At 39.4% G+C, this 15,628-nt stretch overlaps 1 protein-coding gene across 1 annotated transcript in view; it reads right to left on the minus strand.

Moving 5' to 3' along the window:
• Positions 1 to 8,149: 8,149 nt before the first annotated feature.
• Positions 8,150 to 15,628, minus strand: part of BUB1B (BUB1 mitotic checkpoint serine/threonine kinase B) — a 49,259-nt gene continuing 41,780 nt past the window's right edge. The window contains exons 19-23 of the mRNA XM_032856854.1: positions 15,220 to 15,369; positions 12,920 to 13,062; positions 11,281 to 11,452; positions 10,376 to 10,482; positions 8,150 to 8,719 (exon numbers count right to left, since the gene is read on the minus strand). Coding sequence (XP_032712745.1) covers positions 8,500 to 8,719; positions 10,376 to 10,482; positions 11,281 to 11,452; positions 12,920 to 13,062; positions 15,220 to 15,369 — 792 coding nt within the window. The 3' untranslated portion in view covers positions 8,150 to 8,499. The remainder of the gene's footprint in view (positions 8,720 to 10,375; positions 10,483 to 11,280; positions 11,453 to 12,919; positions 13,063 to 15,219; positions 15,370 to 15,628) is intronic.

Genomic DNA, 15,628 nt, shown 5'->3' on the forward strand with positions numbered 1-15,628 from the left:
GACTTTCTTCTCGCTACATCTATTGGTTTTAACCTGTAATATCCTGTTTCTTTAAATCATAAACTCCCTGAAGAGAGTGAGCATTCTTATATTTCTTTCTGCCCTTCGCGGTGCCTGTCATTAATATGGAACTCCAATAGAGTTTAATAACTATTTCTTGGCTCATCTTCTTTGACACATTCCGAGAGATTATTTGCTGCCCTAGAGGGGTAAGTGAACACATCAGCAAAGAATATAACAGGCGTCAACAGGTTGTAGCTGGAGGCCTGAGTCAGTCACAATGTCAGGTGTCTCCATCTTGGTTTAGAGTCCACAGTGGATGACGCCACCTCCAGCCTCCTCCTGTGCACTCAACTATGGGGGCTGCTGGGGAGACAGAGGAATCTGCTGCTTGCCATGAGCCAAGGAACCTTCATGCTGAGCAACCACATCTTATTTTCAATTCTCACAATGGCTCCTACCTTTGGGGTAGGAGCCATTGACATTTGTTTCTAGGTGGAATACTGACCTGCCCGGCTCAAGTAGCTGGTAAGGAGCAGACCTAGGGTTTGAGCCCAAGTTTTCTAGTTTTTGAATTGAATTTACAGGGCTCCCTCTGTTCCCCTTTTTCTTTTTCCTACTAAGCAAGTGGTCATCTTTTACTCATTGGCTCGAGAGAGGGAGATAGCAGAGCGTGAAATAGAAATCATTCCAAAAGCCCAAGCTCCAGCAGGAAGAGTGTAGAAAGAGACTAAATGTCTTGGCCTTAAGTGGGGTAAGTAGGCCCTGTTCCCTAAGCCAGACAATCTTTCCCTTCGCGGGTGGGGTGGGGGGAGCTGTATCTGTCAATGGCTAGAGGGAAGGAAATCTGCATCCTGCTGCCCACCACCGAGGGCAGCAAGACCCTGCTTGATGTGTCAGAACAAACTGACGGGAGGCAGTCTTCTAAGGATTCCTGTGCTATGAACATGGCACAGAAGCAGCAGAGAGCTATAAGGCAGAGGAGACCCTGCAGACTGAAAACGCCCTTGTGGACTGAAGACTGGGGACCTTCCTGATAGCTTGGTGCCTGGCTGATCTTGAGACTGTCTTAAGGACAAAGACTTGGTTTCCTGTAGGTTACTTCCAACAGAAACAACTCCTTTCCCCTTATCTTTAGATTACAGAACACCATGCTTCTTTATCATATCACAGTCTGGCTACATGCTATACTATAAATTAACTCAAAAGACAGTAAAGGTAGGGATCAACTAGCTGGGATCCCAATGTACTTGAGAGATTCCAGAGAACTTTAGACCGTTCAAGCAACATTAGAACCACATCAATACAGATATCTACGTGTTATCCATACTAAGAACTTTAATTCACAATATTCTATAAGGCAGGCACTCATGCTATCCTCATTTCATAGAGGACACTAGCTCAGAAAGGGTAAGTAATTTGCTCAATGCCACACAGCCAGGACTTAAGCCTGGGTACTCTGGCTCTGGAGGCATTTCTAACCACCATGCTAGTATTTGATTTGACACCATAGGCAGGGAGCCACCTCAATAATGAGGACATTCTAGAAAGCTCTAGATCTGAGCAACTGACCCCCTATAATATGAGCACTCCATGCAAGTTATAACTAAGGTAGGAAAAACCCCACAGATCTTGCCCCAAAGAGGTCATCTGAGTGAGAAAGGTAGGGTTAATACACGGGACTTTATGGCAGCAGGGAAATGGTACAGGTAGGAGCTATGGGGCGCCCCCTAATGGCATATACCATGCACCCTCAACCACAGGCGATCTGCTCAATGATGAGTCCAGTTGAGGTGGAAGGTATCTTCCAGCAACACTAGTTAACTTTCATCTACTCTGCCTAGGTCCTATTTCTGCCCGCCTAACCCCTTGACGATTTGCTGGGACTCCTTGACTCACTGTACCACACACGCACTCATCCTTAGCGATCTCATTTCCTTGAACGAGCCAATCTCATTGAAGCTTAACGTGTCACCTTTTCAATGTTTTTATCACCTGATTCTAACATTACAAGATTTTTCAATCTTGTTTGAAAAAATGCAAAAGCAAACAAATGTATATATTCATCATTTTGTTCAGAGATTTTAATGGGTATTTGTTTTTATGCCATTCTCACTTTGCTAATTGCAGGACTGAAGCAGTTAACTAAAAATACATCACATGACCAGGCCAGTGAGATTGAAATCACAGCATAGGCTGATTTGCATAACTTTCAAATGAATTGAGGCTGGATTAAATACATGTGGGAAATAAAGTACACATTCCAATGGAGTAAATATACCTGGGGAAATAACATTTAATTTTGAAAGGAGTGAACAGGACAATGAAATGTATCATAATGTGAGGTCAGCAATCAGTTCCAACAGAAGGTTACAGAAACATAAAGAGACACACAAGAAAAGTGAGATTATGATTCTATGCCCATCTAGAGCCTAGGATAGATTTACCCCCCTTGTCAAGGCTCCAGTTCAACTAGTTTTTGAACTCAGAGCAGCTTTTTTCCAACATTTTAATTCATGACTTCTTTTTGACAACTATGTGCTAATTTCTGGGAATATATAAAATTAATAGATGCAGAGTCCTTTGTTCACAAGGAGTTTGAAAACTAGCAGTTTGGGCAACCACTCCTTTGCCACGGAGACACCAATCTGAACTTATGGGACAATACTGCTGAGCAGCCGAAAATCTGCCACCGGGGCCTCTGAGAAGCAAGATTACTGGAAATGGCATGCTTTGATAGAAAAAAAGGTCTAAGTTTATAGAAGTTTAGCCTAAGTTCATCATGGTCTATTTGTTCCTTTCTTAATCAATGTCAGTTTGTAGAAACTCAAGTTTTTATATGAAAACCAAAGAATGTATTTTGTTTTGAAAAAAGTCAAGTTTTGGGGCATCCGAATGGCTCAGTTGATTAAACGTCTGCCTTGGGCTCAGGTCATGATCTCCAGGTCCCAGGATCGAGCCCCGCATCTCCTCATGGAGCTGCCTGCTCAGCAGGGAGTCTGCTCCTCTCCCTCTCTCTCTGCCCCTTCTTCCTACTTGTTCTCTCTCTCTCAAATAAATAAAAATCTTTACCAAAAAGAAAGAAAAAAGTTTTATGTAATTTAATCCTTTGTTCACAGACATAGGAAATTAAAATATAAAGAAGATGGTAATTTTGGAAAGCATATCTCAAATAGAAAAATTACAAAAGATTTGAATATATATGAGTTTTTAACATATTAAAAATAGAAGTTTAGATATATTATCTTCAATGATTTAAAATATTTTCACTCTCATTTTTTTAAAAGATTTTATTTATTCCAGAAAGAGAGAGAGAGCATGGGCAGGGGTAGGTAGAAGCAGACTCCCTGCTGAGCAGGGAGCCCGATGCAGGCCAATCCCAGAACCTGGGGACCATAACCTGAGCTGAAGGTAGACGCATAACCGCTTAACCAACTGAGCCACCCAGGCATCCCTCAGTCTCATTTTAATTCAATTTTATTTTGCTTTGATATCTGAATGATAAAGCTTCCCAAATTCCCTATTAAAACAAAAACTAAAACAAAACTAACAGTTGTTAGGCTTTTTATTTTTTTAATATAAAGAAAAGATCACAAACCATGGCCCATCATTTCTAAGACCATAGATTAAAAAGGAAAAAAAAAAAGCAGTAATCCATGGACATGGTCAGAAAATGCAGAAGGTCCAGAAATGCACAAAACGAAAAGTAAAAGCCTTCATTCTTTTCTCTCCCCACTCCTATGGCTCTCCCCAAAGGTAATCACATTTCCTCTTCAGCTTCTCTTTTGTCTTTAGCCGAAGCTGAAAATGGAGTTTCTCTCTCCAAGCCTAATGCACGTCTCTATGCACTCGGACCAAATGGGAAGACTTTCAGCACCCTTGCAGTTTACAAAAATGGTCCCAGGTCACCTCTGCACAGTCCAGAATTCCTGTTTTCCTGGGGTCTGTCATACTGATCATCCCTTTAGGACTAATGAGCCTTGGAAGCAGGAAGACAAAATACAAATGGTGCTTTTCTTGGGAGTGTGGCAACGTTTCTTTAAGATATGTTTTTAAAAAAATTTCTCAGCCAGAGGGAATATTTAAATTTAATAAATATTGCCAAATCACCTTCTGATAAGGTACAATTTGCACTCCAGCTAATAATTCAAATAATATACGAGCACCTGCTTCCTTTCACCATCACAAACACAAATTTCAACTATAGCCTATGTGAATGATAAAAATTTCAGGTTTATTTTGCATTTGATTTAATTAGGAATGAAGGGTGAACATCTCAGGTAAGTTGGCCATTAAGATGTTTTTAATGGATTGTTCATATCCTTTGTCTATTTCTATTGGTTTTCAAAAAATTTTAAAGAGTTCTTTGTACTTTAGGGTTAGATAGTGCTTTGTCATATTTTATTCATTCAGACGCTGGGTTTAAAACAGGAAACAAAGTAAATCCCCACCCTTAAGGAAGTTAAATTCTAGTAGTGGGCTGCAGAAAAAAAAAAAAAGTTACACACACATGAGGTTGTGATAGGTGCTTTGTAAAAAACAAAGCAGATAAAGAGGGACAGAAAGCAGCAGTGTGTGTGGGGGGAGGGGGGATGCTGCTGTAACAGAACGGCCAGGGAAGACCTCTGTTAAGGTGGAGATTTGAGAGGGTACCTGAAGGGAAGTAAGGGAGTAATCCACGTGAAGATATGGGTGGGAGAAATGGCAGGACCAAAGGTCGTAAAGAGAGAAAATAGTTGACATGTTTAGGGAGAGCAAGGAGGCGAGGAGGAAAAGGAGAGTCAAGGAAGAGGTTAGGGGGTAGCGGGACAGACTGGTAGGGTCTCACAGGCTGTGATAAGTTTCTGTTATGACTGGAGATGGGTAGGGAAGCATAAAGATCAGTTATGAGAACTTGAGATAATGCAAGTGAAAGATGATGCAAATATATGTTGCAAGTTATTTTCAGTTTATGTTTTTTTTTTGGATGGGAGAGATAGGTAGCTATATTAGATTTTGGCTTTTATCTACTATAGTAGTAAATAGCAATCTTCTTGCCTGTATCTTGGTTTTACATCACAGCGACAAAAGGTCACAAAGTCATCTAGTATTTTATATTTTCTTTTTTTTTTTTTAAAGATTTATTTACTTATTTTAGAGAGAGAGCACGAATAGGTGGGACACAGGGAGAGGGAGAGACTCTCAAGCAGACTCTGCACTGAGCGTGTGTGTGTGTGTGTGTGTGTGTGTGTGTGTATGTGTGTGTGTGTGTGTGTGTAGCCCAATGTGGGGCTTGATCATAGGACCCTGAGATCACAACCTGAGCCAAAACCAAGAGTCGGGGTCTTAACCAACTGAGGCACCCAGGTGCCCCTAAAATTTACCTTTTCATTTTCTTACATTAACACTTTTGATCTATCTGAGATGGTTTTGCAGACAGGCAGTGAAATAGGCAAGCCCACTGCATACGGCTGTGCAAACAAGGGCAGCAGGCTGACAGGCTATGTGGGGGCTGAAATCCAGCAAGGCTATGGTGCACCGTGAGGTACAGAATCCACTAGAGGAAGGGGCCTTTTTGTAATTTGCACAAAGGTATGAACCAGTGGTTGCACTGGCGACAGAGTTCAAACTCGGACCTATTGTTTCTGCACCAGTTACTGAATACCCCATCTTCTCACACACTGGTTTGAAAATGCCGCATTTGTCCTGTTAAGTATTCATAGCTTCTTCTGTCTTTGGTGGAACCAAGGACCTCGTTAAGGTCGAAGTTTCTATATTAAAAAAAGTTTTAAAAATACATCTTTCTCACTAGGGAAGTCTTAATTTTAGAGACTGGCAGCAAATTTTGGCATGTTAGGAAGAGATGGTGCAGTTGGAGGAAGAATTCCGCATTTTCCAATGCAACAGAAAATAAGCCTTTCTGTGGTGTCTTTGCTTAAAGACTTTGGCTTAAACGCGTCACGGGTCTTTCCAGAGAGCCCTGCGCTGTCTGGAAGGCTTTCTTATCTACCTTGAGATAATAGCTCAACTAACAGTCTAAAGTTCTACTGCTAAAGAAAAACCTTTTTATTTCCAGATTCAGCTTTGGCATCAGTTAGAGCACTCTGAGTTGGGTGGAAGGTTTCTTATTCAAGCAGCACAGGAAGTTGAGGGCTCTAACAGCAGTAAAAATTAGTGGATGCGGACTTTGTGAATGGTGAGGCTCTACGCATTCCATGGTCTCTTTTCAAAGAACAGTAAAAATCCTGACTTTTCAGCTGTTTCGCCTGCCGGGTCCATTGTTATGCTACTTCTGCCTTAGTGAGACAAGAAATAAGAACCACTTGAAGCTTCTGCCAAAAGCTTCCTTCTTCCAAGACAAACAAGCATAAAATACAAGGGAAATGGAAACACTTTGTGGTTTTATGCCCAGGCAAAGAGAAAACTAAGGCATCACAGGTCCTTACTGTTTTCTTCCCACTACAGAGAACCGTCAGGGTTGGAGGGGATGGGGAACGGAGGGAGAGGTGGCAAAACACTGGCAAATTCTCTGATAAAGGAACTTCCCCAGATTCTCTTCCCTCTCCTCAGAGGTGACTTTCAGAGACAAAGCTTTGGGTTTTCCATCTTGCTGCCAGGTTCTTGAAGAAGTCACGAATTAGTAGCTAAGCCTATGTTAAGAAAGAATCTAAATTTACTGTCCATCCTCAGATTAAGGATTTTATGCGTTGAAATGGTGGATTAAGAAATGAGAAGAGCATGGGACACCTGGGTGGCTCAGTCCGTTAAGCCGCTGGCTTTGGCTCAGGTCATGATCCCAGGGTCCTGGGATCGAGTCCTACATGGGGATCCTTGACTCTTTTTCTGCACCTGCCTGCCACTCCACCTGCTTGTGCTCTCTCTCTCTCCGACAAATAAATAAATAAAATCTTTTTTTTTTTTTTTTAAGATTTTTTAATTTTATTTATTCAACAGAGAGAGAGAGATCACAACTAGGCAGAGAGGCAGGCGGTGGGGCGGGGGAGGCAGGCTTCCTTCTGAGCAGAGAGCCCAATGCAGGGCTCGATCCCAGGATCCTGAGACCATGACCTGAGCTGAAGGCAGAGGCTTAACCCACTGAGCCACACAGGCACCCAAATAAAATCTTTAAAAAAATAAAAGAAATGAGGAGAGCATAGGGGAAAGAAGGGCTCAATTACATCAAAGATACAGATCTATAATTTTACATCATCAGTTGTACAAGAAGCAAACATGAAAATGTTTGAAAAGTTGTATTTTGGCTAAGAGCAAAATTTTCTAAGTTGATTATCTTTCAGATTCAAGTTATATTTCAGTGCATCAACTATATATGCTTAAATATTTTTAGTTGAGATATACTTAGAATTTTCTGCTTTCCAGCAATCTTAGAGCACTAACAGTGACAACTAGAGTAAAAGAAAAAAAAAATATATCAGGCACCAGCAATGGAGGGAGGCAGAGATGAGAATTTTGATATTTGGATATGGAATTGATCATTTTCATTGTCCTTTCTTCCAGTTTTCCTCCCTATGCCCAAAGCCAGGTATAATTTATGCTTCTGTTTGAGGGGTCTAATACTTCCTCTAATACTCTAGATCTACTCTTTCCCAGATTATTACATGCTTCCAAGATATCTTTTTATCCTGGCCTCTATCTCTTCAAATCTCCCAATCAAAAGTTCCTTCCATTCCTTTATGAACACTTGCCCCACCAAGTTATTCTGCAGGTAGTAGAATGGTGACTGTTCTATTTCTGAAAGGTTGCTACAACCTGTTCAAAACCTTTTCTCTTCCTTTCTTAGAGCCACAGTCCCGATCAAGAGACCCAGTAGCTGCAACACCACGAGATTATATAAATAGTCCAAAGGGTTTGGTGGCTAAAAAAAAAGGAAAACATTAAAATAGAAATAGAACAAATAATTTTGCCACTTGAAATTTAAGAAAATTTGGACTTGTATTAAATCATTTTATATACTTTTAAATTTAGACCACTTAGTGGAAGGTCAGGAACACCCAAAGGAATGGTTGGCTGTTCTGTCTTGTTATGATTCTATCATGGCAGTTCCAAGTCTAGGATATATAAATTTCCATGGTAAAACAGCTCTTGTCTGCGAAATCAAGCCATTTATTACCTTAGTTGGCAAAAGTAGATGAGAAGTTAGAAGCACAAATTTAACAAATACTATTTTATTACTTAAAAATACATAGTGATCAAAAAAAATACAGAGTGATCATAAGGGTATATGTCACAAATTACAAAAGAAAAATGTACAGGGAAAAGTAGAGACAAATGTGTTAAATGACAACAAGGCACCCATTCATACGGAGTCCATTAAGAATAAAACAGTTCTTTGTTAAAGTCAAGAACAGATATAGTGCTATGTTAAAAATGCCAGTTACTAGAAATATAGCTCTATTAAAAAGTAGCAATGCGTTGGTAGTGTATCTAAAGGTGTCCTAAATTAAATTATAGCATACACAGGTCCAGTGTTCCACAATACAACCATTGGTTTTAGGCAGGAATCTATGAGAGATTTGATTGCCTATCCTGCTGAAAGAGCAAAGCCCCAGGACTGATTAACTTCCCTACCTTCCACAAAGCTTTGTTCAGGTGATTTTGGAATGTGGTATCAAACACCCCACTCATTGCTGCTCCAAGTTCCCTCAGAACAGACACTGTGGACTCATCACTGGCATTCAGAATCCGTACAAAGAATTTATTCCACAAGTCACCACCTTTTAGCCTAAAAATACATAAAACCATTTCCATCAAGATTAGGCATATAAAAGAATTCTGTATTTAAATCAGTGCTACATTATGCACTGACTGATTTAAGGTAACAGCAAAAGTCTAGGGTTAGAACTCAAGTAATCCTTTCAAAGCCCAGGGTAGAACTATATAAAAGAGAGGAGAGCCATAATATGATAATAAAAAAGAGAGGAGAGTCTTCCAATAAGTCTCTGTTGGGAATCTACACATTTCCTCTGTGTGCTAAGATGCACCACTGCTCTACAAAAAAGAAGAAAAGTGAATTTTGCTCCTCTCCTTTAACTTTCCTAAAGTCTAGGTCATTAGACAGACTGCAGTTCTCCTTCTCCCCTGCCCAGAGTTTTATTATCTTCACAATCCTCCAAGAATCCTAAGCCTGACTGAAGTAACTACTGCTAATGTCTACGATGTTTAACTTCCTTGTTTTTTTTAACCAAAGAAGCTTGTATTATCAGACAAGGCAGAGTTGTTAGGAAACCCCAGCTGACCCTACCTATTTGTTTGTGTTACACCCACCTAGGACCACAGCCAAGTGGAGATACCTGAATTTATCCTACAGGTCTTACATTATATTTAAAGCCCATTTTTAAAGTATGTTTCAGAGACATATGAGACTTACCAAATTCTGAATTAAATAAAGAAAAAATACAATTCACTTGTTAGGAGTAGGGGGAATGGAGAAGGGGTGTTAAATTCTCAATAGTGGGTTTTTTGTTTTTTTTTTTTAAGCCAAAGAATATACCAATAAATTGGTATATGGTAAGCTTATTCTGTGACGTTATTAGCTATGATAAGCTAAAGTGGACCATGGGATATTTAATAAGTTTTATGAGTTGGGGACGCCTGGGTGGCTCAGTTGGTTAAGCAGCTGCCTTCAGCTCAGGTCGTGATCCCAGCGTCCTGGGATCGAGTCCCACATCGGGCTCCTTGCTCGTCAGGGAGCCTGCCTGCTTCTCCCTCTGCCTCTGCCTGCCATTCTGTCTGCCTGTGCTTGCTCTCTCTCCCTCTCTCTCTCTGACAAATAAATAAAATCTTAAAAAAAAAAAAATAAGTTTTATGAGTTGGCTAGAGGGAATACTAAGGTTCTGAGATCAAGCAGCTCTTATTAAGGGAGCATTTACTTCTCTAAGGAGACTTCAGTTCTCTGCTTTGATTCTACCCATTCATTAAATAAATAATAGCCTAAAATTAATATATAATTGAGAAATTTAATTCTCTTCAAGAGATGCTTATTAACTTTGATAACAATAGCTATTAAAAAGCGCTATTAGACTACCAACAATTGATTATAAAATTATTCTCACAAAATGTTTCTATTAACACTTCTAGAATGAGAGGATTAACACTTCTAGAATGAGAGGCTTCCATACCATAGTCACAGTCTATATGATATATCTAGGTCCAGAATGATGTCCTAAAGTCTGAATAGTTTGATTCTTATTTTTAATTAGCAATTCCTTTGTTCTGCTTCTGCACTAGATGCTCCACTGACACACTAATGAAAACTGTTTGAAATTAATGGAATCATGGCATTCGGACTAAGAAAACTAAGGCCGCCCAAGCAGAGGGCACCCAAGAGTAAAAGAAAATTATCTGTATAGGCAAAGACCCTGAAATCGCCAGTACTTACTCAGATATATTTTGGCTAAGTTTCCAGAGGGACCCATCCCAGAAGACCTGTAGGTGTTCCTTGAACAATAGTAAATGTGCTAAATCTGCTATACCAAACAGATCTACCTGAAATCACAAAAAGCACCATCAGCTAAAATATTTCTCTGCTACTATCATGGCAATTTCTTTATGTAGAAAGCAGAAAGTTATTATAGTGTTGAAGTTGATTTTATGACATACATTTTAGTAGACTGTTCCCTACTCCTACCGTGAAGAGAGAAGCTCCCCAAAGGGGTGATCTATAAAGCTAACTCTGGGAATTACCCTTAAGAACAAAAGATGGGAACAAAATTATCCTGAAGAACAAAACTATACAGACTGTCAAATTCAAATTTGTAGACCTACTGAATGTGCATGGACTCTAGCTGTGATCTAAATGTGGTCCACATGACTAATTCAAGTTCATGCTACATTTTCAATCAGCAAACGCCAAATATCCAGAGATGAGTCAGAAGGGACTTTGTATATAACACTACCACATAAAGCACTTAACACTTGTAATCTTCTTTTTATGTACATTGTTTCATTTAACCCTCACAACAATTCTGATGCACACAGAGCAGATTGCTAGCCTTAATTTACAAAGAGTATAGAAAATTACTTACAGAAGATCACATAGATGAGTGATAGAAATGGCTCTGACACTTAGGTTACTGTGTGTCATGTGTCTGCACGTGTATGTGTACAGTCTTCAGTGTTGTAACACAAAAATGGTACATTTTGCTTGACTTGGTGATATCTGAAAACTAGGTCATCTATTCCAGGGGAGACAATATCAGTAAATACTATCTTTCATGGTTTATCCATGGAAGAATGAGATTAAGAAACCCTCCCCATAGTTGCTCAGGCTTGTTTTACACTTACCTGATAGGGAGAAGAACAGTTAGCCAGGATCTTTTGTCCTTCCAGGATCTGTACAGTCCGAAAACCGCTGAGGATAAAAACATCAGGATGCGCCCTAAGGTCGACACTGTAGGAGAAGTCCACTATCTTCAAAGCTTGATTGTTCTTATTATAATCATAGGGATCGTGGATTCTAAGCCCAGATTTAAGAGATAGAGATAATAAAAATAGGCCATGAAAGAAGCTGAAGAGCTGCTCTTTAAAAAAAAAAAGAGGAAAAAAAAGGGGTGGGGGGGGGAAGGTATTGCAGGTGTGTCTTAGCTATGCCAACAGCTCCCTCCTGTGGTTAGTTATGAAAATGCACCTGTAAGGGCAGTGGCAGTGTCCAGCTAAGCGGGGAATGTTGAGGTTAGTCTAGTGACACAAGGATATCTAAACCATAATGTATAGCCACCACAGAACATTTATCATATTATAGTTATTATATAAAACAAGTACTGGAAGTAGAGTACAAGCCTCTGTCTTATACTAGACACATTAATATGTACAATAGCAATGATTTACACACTGATGAGAACTATGGAAGAATTAGAAGCTTTTATAGATGTCATAACCTTTCTTGTTCACTACTATAGATTAGGCTTTCCAAGTGTCATTCAGATTCCTCCTTCTCAGAGTTTAACTAAAACAACAAAAGGCTGTTTTTGTGTAAGATGCCACCTCTACTGTAAACTATCCTGTTTTTATTTAACACCATATTCTCTAACTCTTACTTGTAATTCCAACCATTATTTCCTAACCCCCAAAACAGATAAAAGAAAACCTAATAACACTATTTCACTATTAATTATATTTTCATTGGGTTTATCTATTCCATACAATAAAGCTACTCTCCAAGGAGACATAAACTATTTGTGTGAGAGAAAATATTGAATTATTTTTGTGTTCCTTTTGTCTCTGCTTTCCTCAGTTCCCCCAAATCCCTGATGAGTATCAGTGAGAAATGTTATATTTTTAAGTATAGGCTTTGACTAATCCCATCACATACCTCCACAGCACAGAATGATATATTTTACTTTAAAATTTACAATTGCGCCCATTTTTCCTTAGCACAAGATACATTTTTTTTGCCATCACAAAACCATGTATATCCTGCTCTGTGTTCATCCCTTGAATTTGATGGCTTAACCGGGTTTAACTGGAACTCTAAGCCCTTTTCCTTGGCATAGTTTGCATTTGCACTCTGGTTTAGCCACTGCTCTTAGCAATGACCTCAATTTGGCCTGACTTAAATTTTGGTTTTGAAACCGAGAAGTGCCTTGGTTTTGCTAGCACCCTCACTCAATCCATACTGGCTGCACGCAGAGAAAGACTACCCAATCTAAGTCACATTCCTCCAAGTAATCATATTTTATATCTCTTCTTGCAAGGAATCATCACAATACTCAGAGTGGTTAATTTTTTTTCTGAATTAATGTATTTCCTCAATGTATTTTCTTTGAACTCTTTCAAACCATTCCCCTTATTTACTTTTAGATAGCAAATACTTTAACATACTGTGTTCCTCAATATGGCATTTGTCAAGAGGCAAAAGGAAATGGAAACTACCCATATTTTAAGAGAAAGTTGACAGAATTTTAAGAGAATGAAAAGGACCAACCTGTTTCGAAGAATCAGACTCCTCGGACTCAAGTCACCATGGACGATTTCTGCTCTGTGTAATTTCTCCACTATTGTGAAAAGGTTATAAATAACTAACACTATTATTTCATGGGTAATAAGTTCACTGTGTTGAAGAAGATCCTAGAAACAAAAGGACAGAAAATTCACTATTTCTTAAGTTGGGGTGACTGTACTTACACTCAGTACCTTATCAGCTGCTGCTTTGTACTCCTTGTTGTTCTCTACTAGAATCTGGCTTTCATAGGTTGGGTCTTTGTCCCAGTTCTAACAACACTGCTCTCCTATATAGTATATAGTATAAATAGTGTATATATATATATATCCCATACTATAAGGACTTAACGAAATAATACATGAAGAGGGGGCGCTTGGGTGGCTCAGTGGGTTAAAGCCTCTGCCTTCGGCTCAGGTCATGATCCCAGAGTCCTGGGATCAAGCCCCGTATCGGGCTCTCTGCTCCGCAGGGAGCCTGCTTCCTCCCCTCTCTCTGTGCCTGCCTCTCTGCCTACTTATGATCTCTGTCTGTCAAATAAATAAATAAAATCTTAAAAAATAATAATAATAATAGATGAAGAGCATCAAGGATTAGCGAGGCCCACAAGAGGTGCTTTATAAATGGTAATTTCAAAATACCCTCAATCTAACCATTTTGGAAATTCATATTACCATCAAAATAACATTCCAAGGGCACCTGGGTAGCTCAGTCAGTTGAGCGACCAACTCTTGGTTTTGGCTCAGGTCATGATCTCAGGGTCCTGGGATCAAGCCCTGAGTTGGACTCTGCACTCAGCACAGTCTGTCCCTCTCCCTCCCTCTCTGCTCCTCCCCTTCCTTGGCTTGCACACTCTCTCTCTCAAATAAATAAATAAAACCTTAAAAAAAAAAAAACACACTCCAAAGAATAAAGTGATATATTGTGTTTGGGTTCTAAAAATAATCTACTGGGGGATAGCATAGTTAGAAAAAGAGTAGCAAAAATAGACCATTCCTTCTGTAAAGAGTTTGGAAGTTGCCACTCTGTCCTAACAAGTAAAAGGCTGCACAGACTGAAAAATCAATTCTAGGATCTATAAGCATGGTGGTGGCAGTGGTAAAGGGGGTTCCTCACACTTCTGTGAGTTTTATGTCTAGGAGCTAGATCAGGTTCTCACAATAAGTGTTGGAGAAAAATTCTCCTTGTGCTTCCAGAGGTGGAGGGGAAGAAGAACCGTTTTGAAATAGGCCACAAGCACTGTTCTTAAAAACTCTGTCATCAGGAGAAACCAGTTAACCAGAGCCTAACCTGCTAGAGTATTATCTGAGCCTACTTGACCTGGGGAAGGGAAATACCCAACGCTAGCCTGCTCTAGCCATCATGTCCCACCTAAGGGAGGAGAAATTCTTGGAAGGAACACAGTCCAGAGGCATAGGCTCACTATAAAAGAACATAACACATAGAACTATACAATGCTTTCCTTCCCCTCATACCTTATCACCAATTAAAGGTCAATTTATAGCAGGTCCTTTTACCCAGTACATCATGCCTATCTGTCAAGAAAAATTAGGGGTGCCTGGGTGGCTCAGTCAGTTAAGTGCTGACTCTTGGTTTTGGCTCAGGTCATGGGTGAGTGAGATGGAGCTCCACACAGGTTTCTGCACTCCGCAGGGAGTCTGCTAGAGATTCTCTCCCTCCGCCCCTCTTCCCACTCACACACGCACATGCACTCTTTCTCAAATAAATAAATCTTTAAAAAAGAAAAGAGAAAAATTATATGATACACTAAAAGGCCAAAAACACAATCTGAAAAGACAGAGAAATATCAAAACCAGACATGGAAAAAATATTGGAATTATCACACCAGGAATTTAACATAAGAGTGGCCATGAACTGATGATGATCATAGTTAGATTACTGGGTCACTGCCCAATTCTGTCTATTTTTGTCTATGTTTGAAAATTGACATAATACGGGTGGCCTGGCTGACGCAGTCAGTAGAGTGTGGATTCTTGGTCTTGGGGTCGAGCCCCATCTTTCTTGGGTATAGAGATTATGTAAATAAACAAATGTTAAGAAAAAAAAGAAAACTGACATAATAAAAAGTTAAGAAAAAATGTACCAAAGAAGTTTTTGGTCAAAACAACTTGGGAAAGGAAAATGATCAATGCTTCAAGTTTATAATTTAATTGGTCTATTTCTAGAAGATTAACAGGAATTTTGCACTAAGTTCTTTTGCTAAATGGAGCACAAATCTCTCTATTTAAGGGCTTTAAGTGATAATGCTTTTATATTATTCAAACCTGAAGGGTGAAGCAGTTTATATATTGGTGCCAAACAATACAACCATCTTGGTACTGGTAACAGCTGCACAGATGATCATACTCCTCATTTAAACGTTCCTTTAACTTGAGGTTGATATAAAAGTCCCATGGGACAGGTTGAGATGATACCTGCAAGAAATTTTAAAAATAAGAGCTATTAGAATCTCTGATTATGGTTGGCAGATTCAAAACATTCCCTTCAGCCATTATGATACCCCAACAGAAATAGTAGTAAAGGAATGTTTTAAAAGTCATAAATCGATAGTAAAAAACACAGCAGCAACAAATTCTGAAAGCTGGAAAGAGTACAGTAAGAGGTAACAATCCACTTAGCAGATCCAAGGAAAGTTGATTCTAGCAGTAGAGAAAGCTGAGCACAACCGAATTT

The sequence above is a fragment of the Lontra canadensis genome, unplaced genomic scaffold, assembly GCF_010015895.1.
Source record: "Lontra canadensis isolate GAN:19392208 unplaced genomic scaffold, GSC_riverotter_1.0 scaffold12, whole genome shotgun sequence".
Taxonomy (NCBI): Eukaryota; Metazoa; Chordata; class Mammalia; order Carnivora; family Mustelidae; genus Lontra; species Lontra canadensis.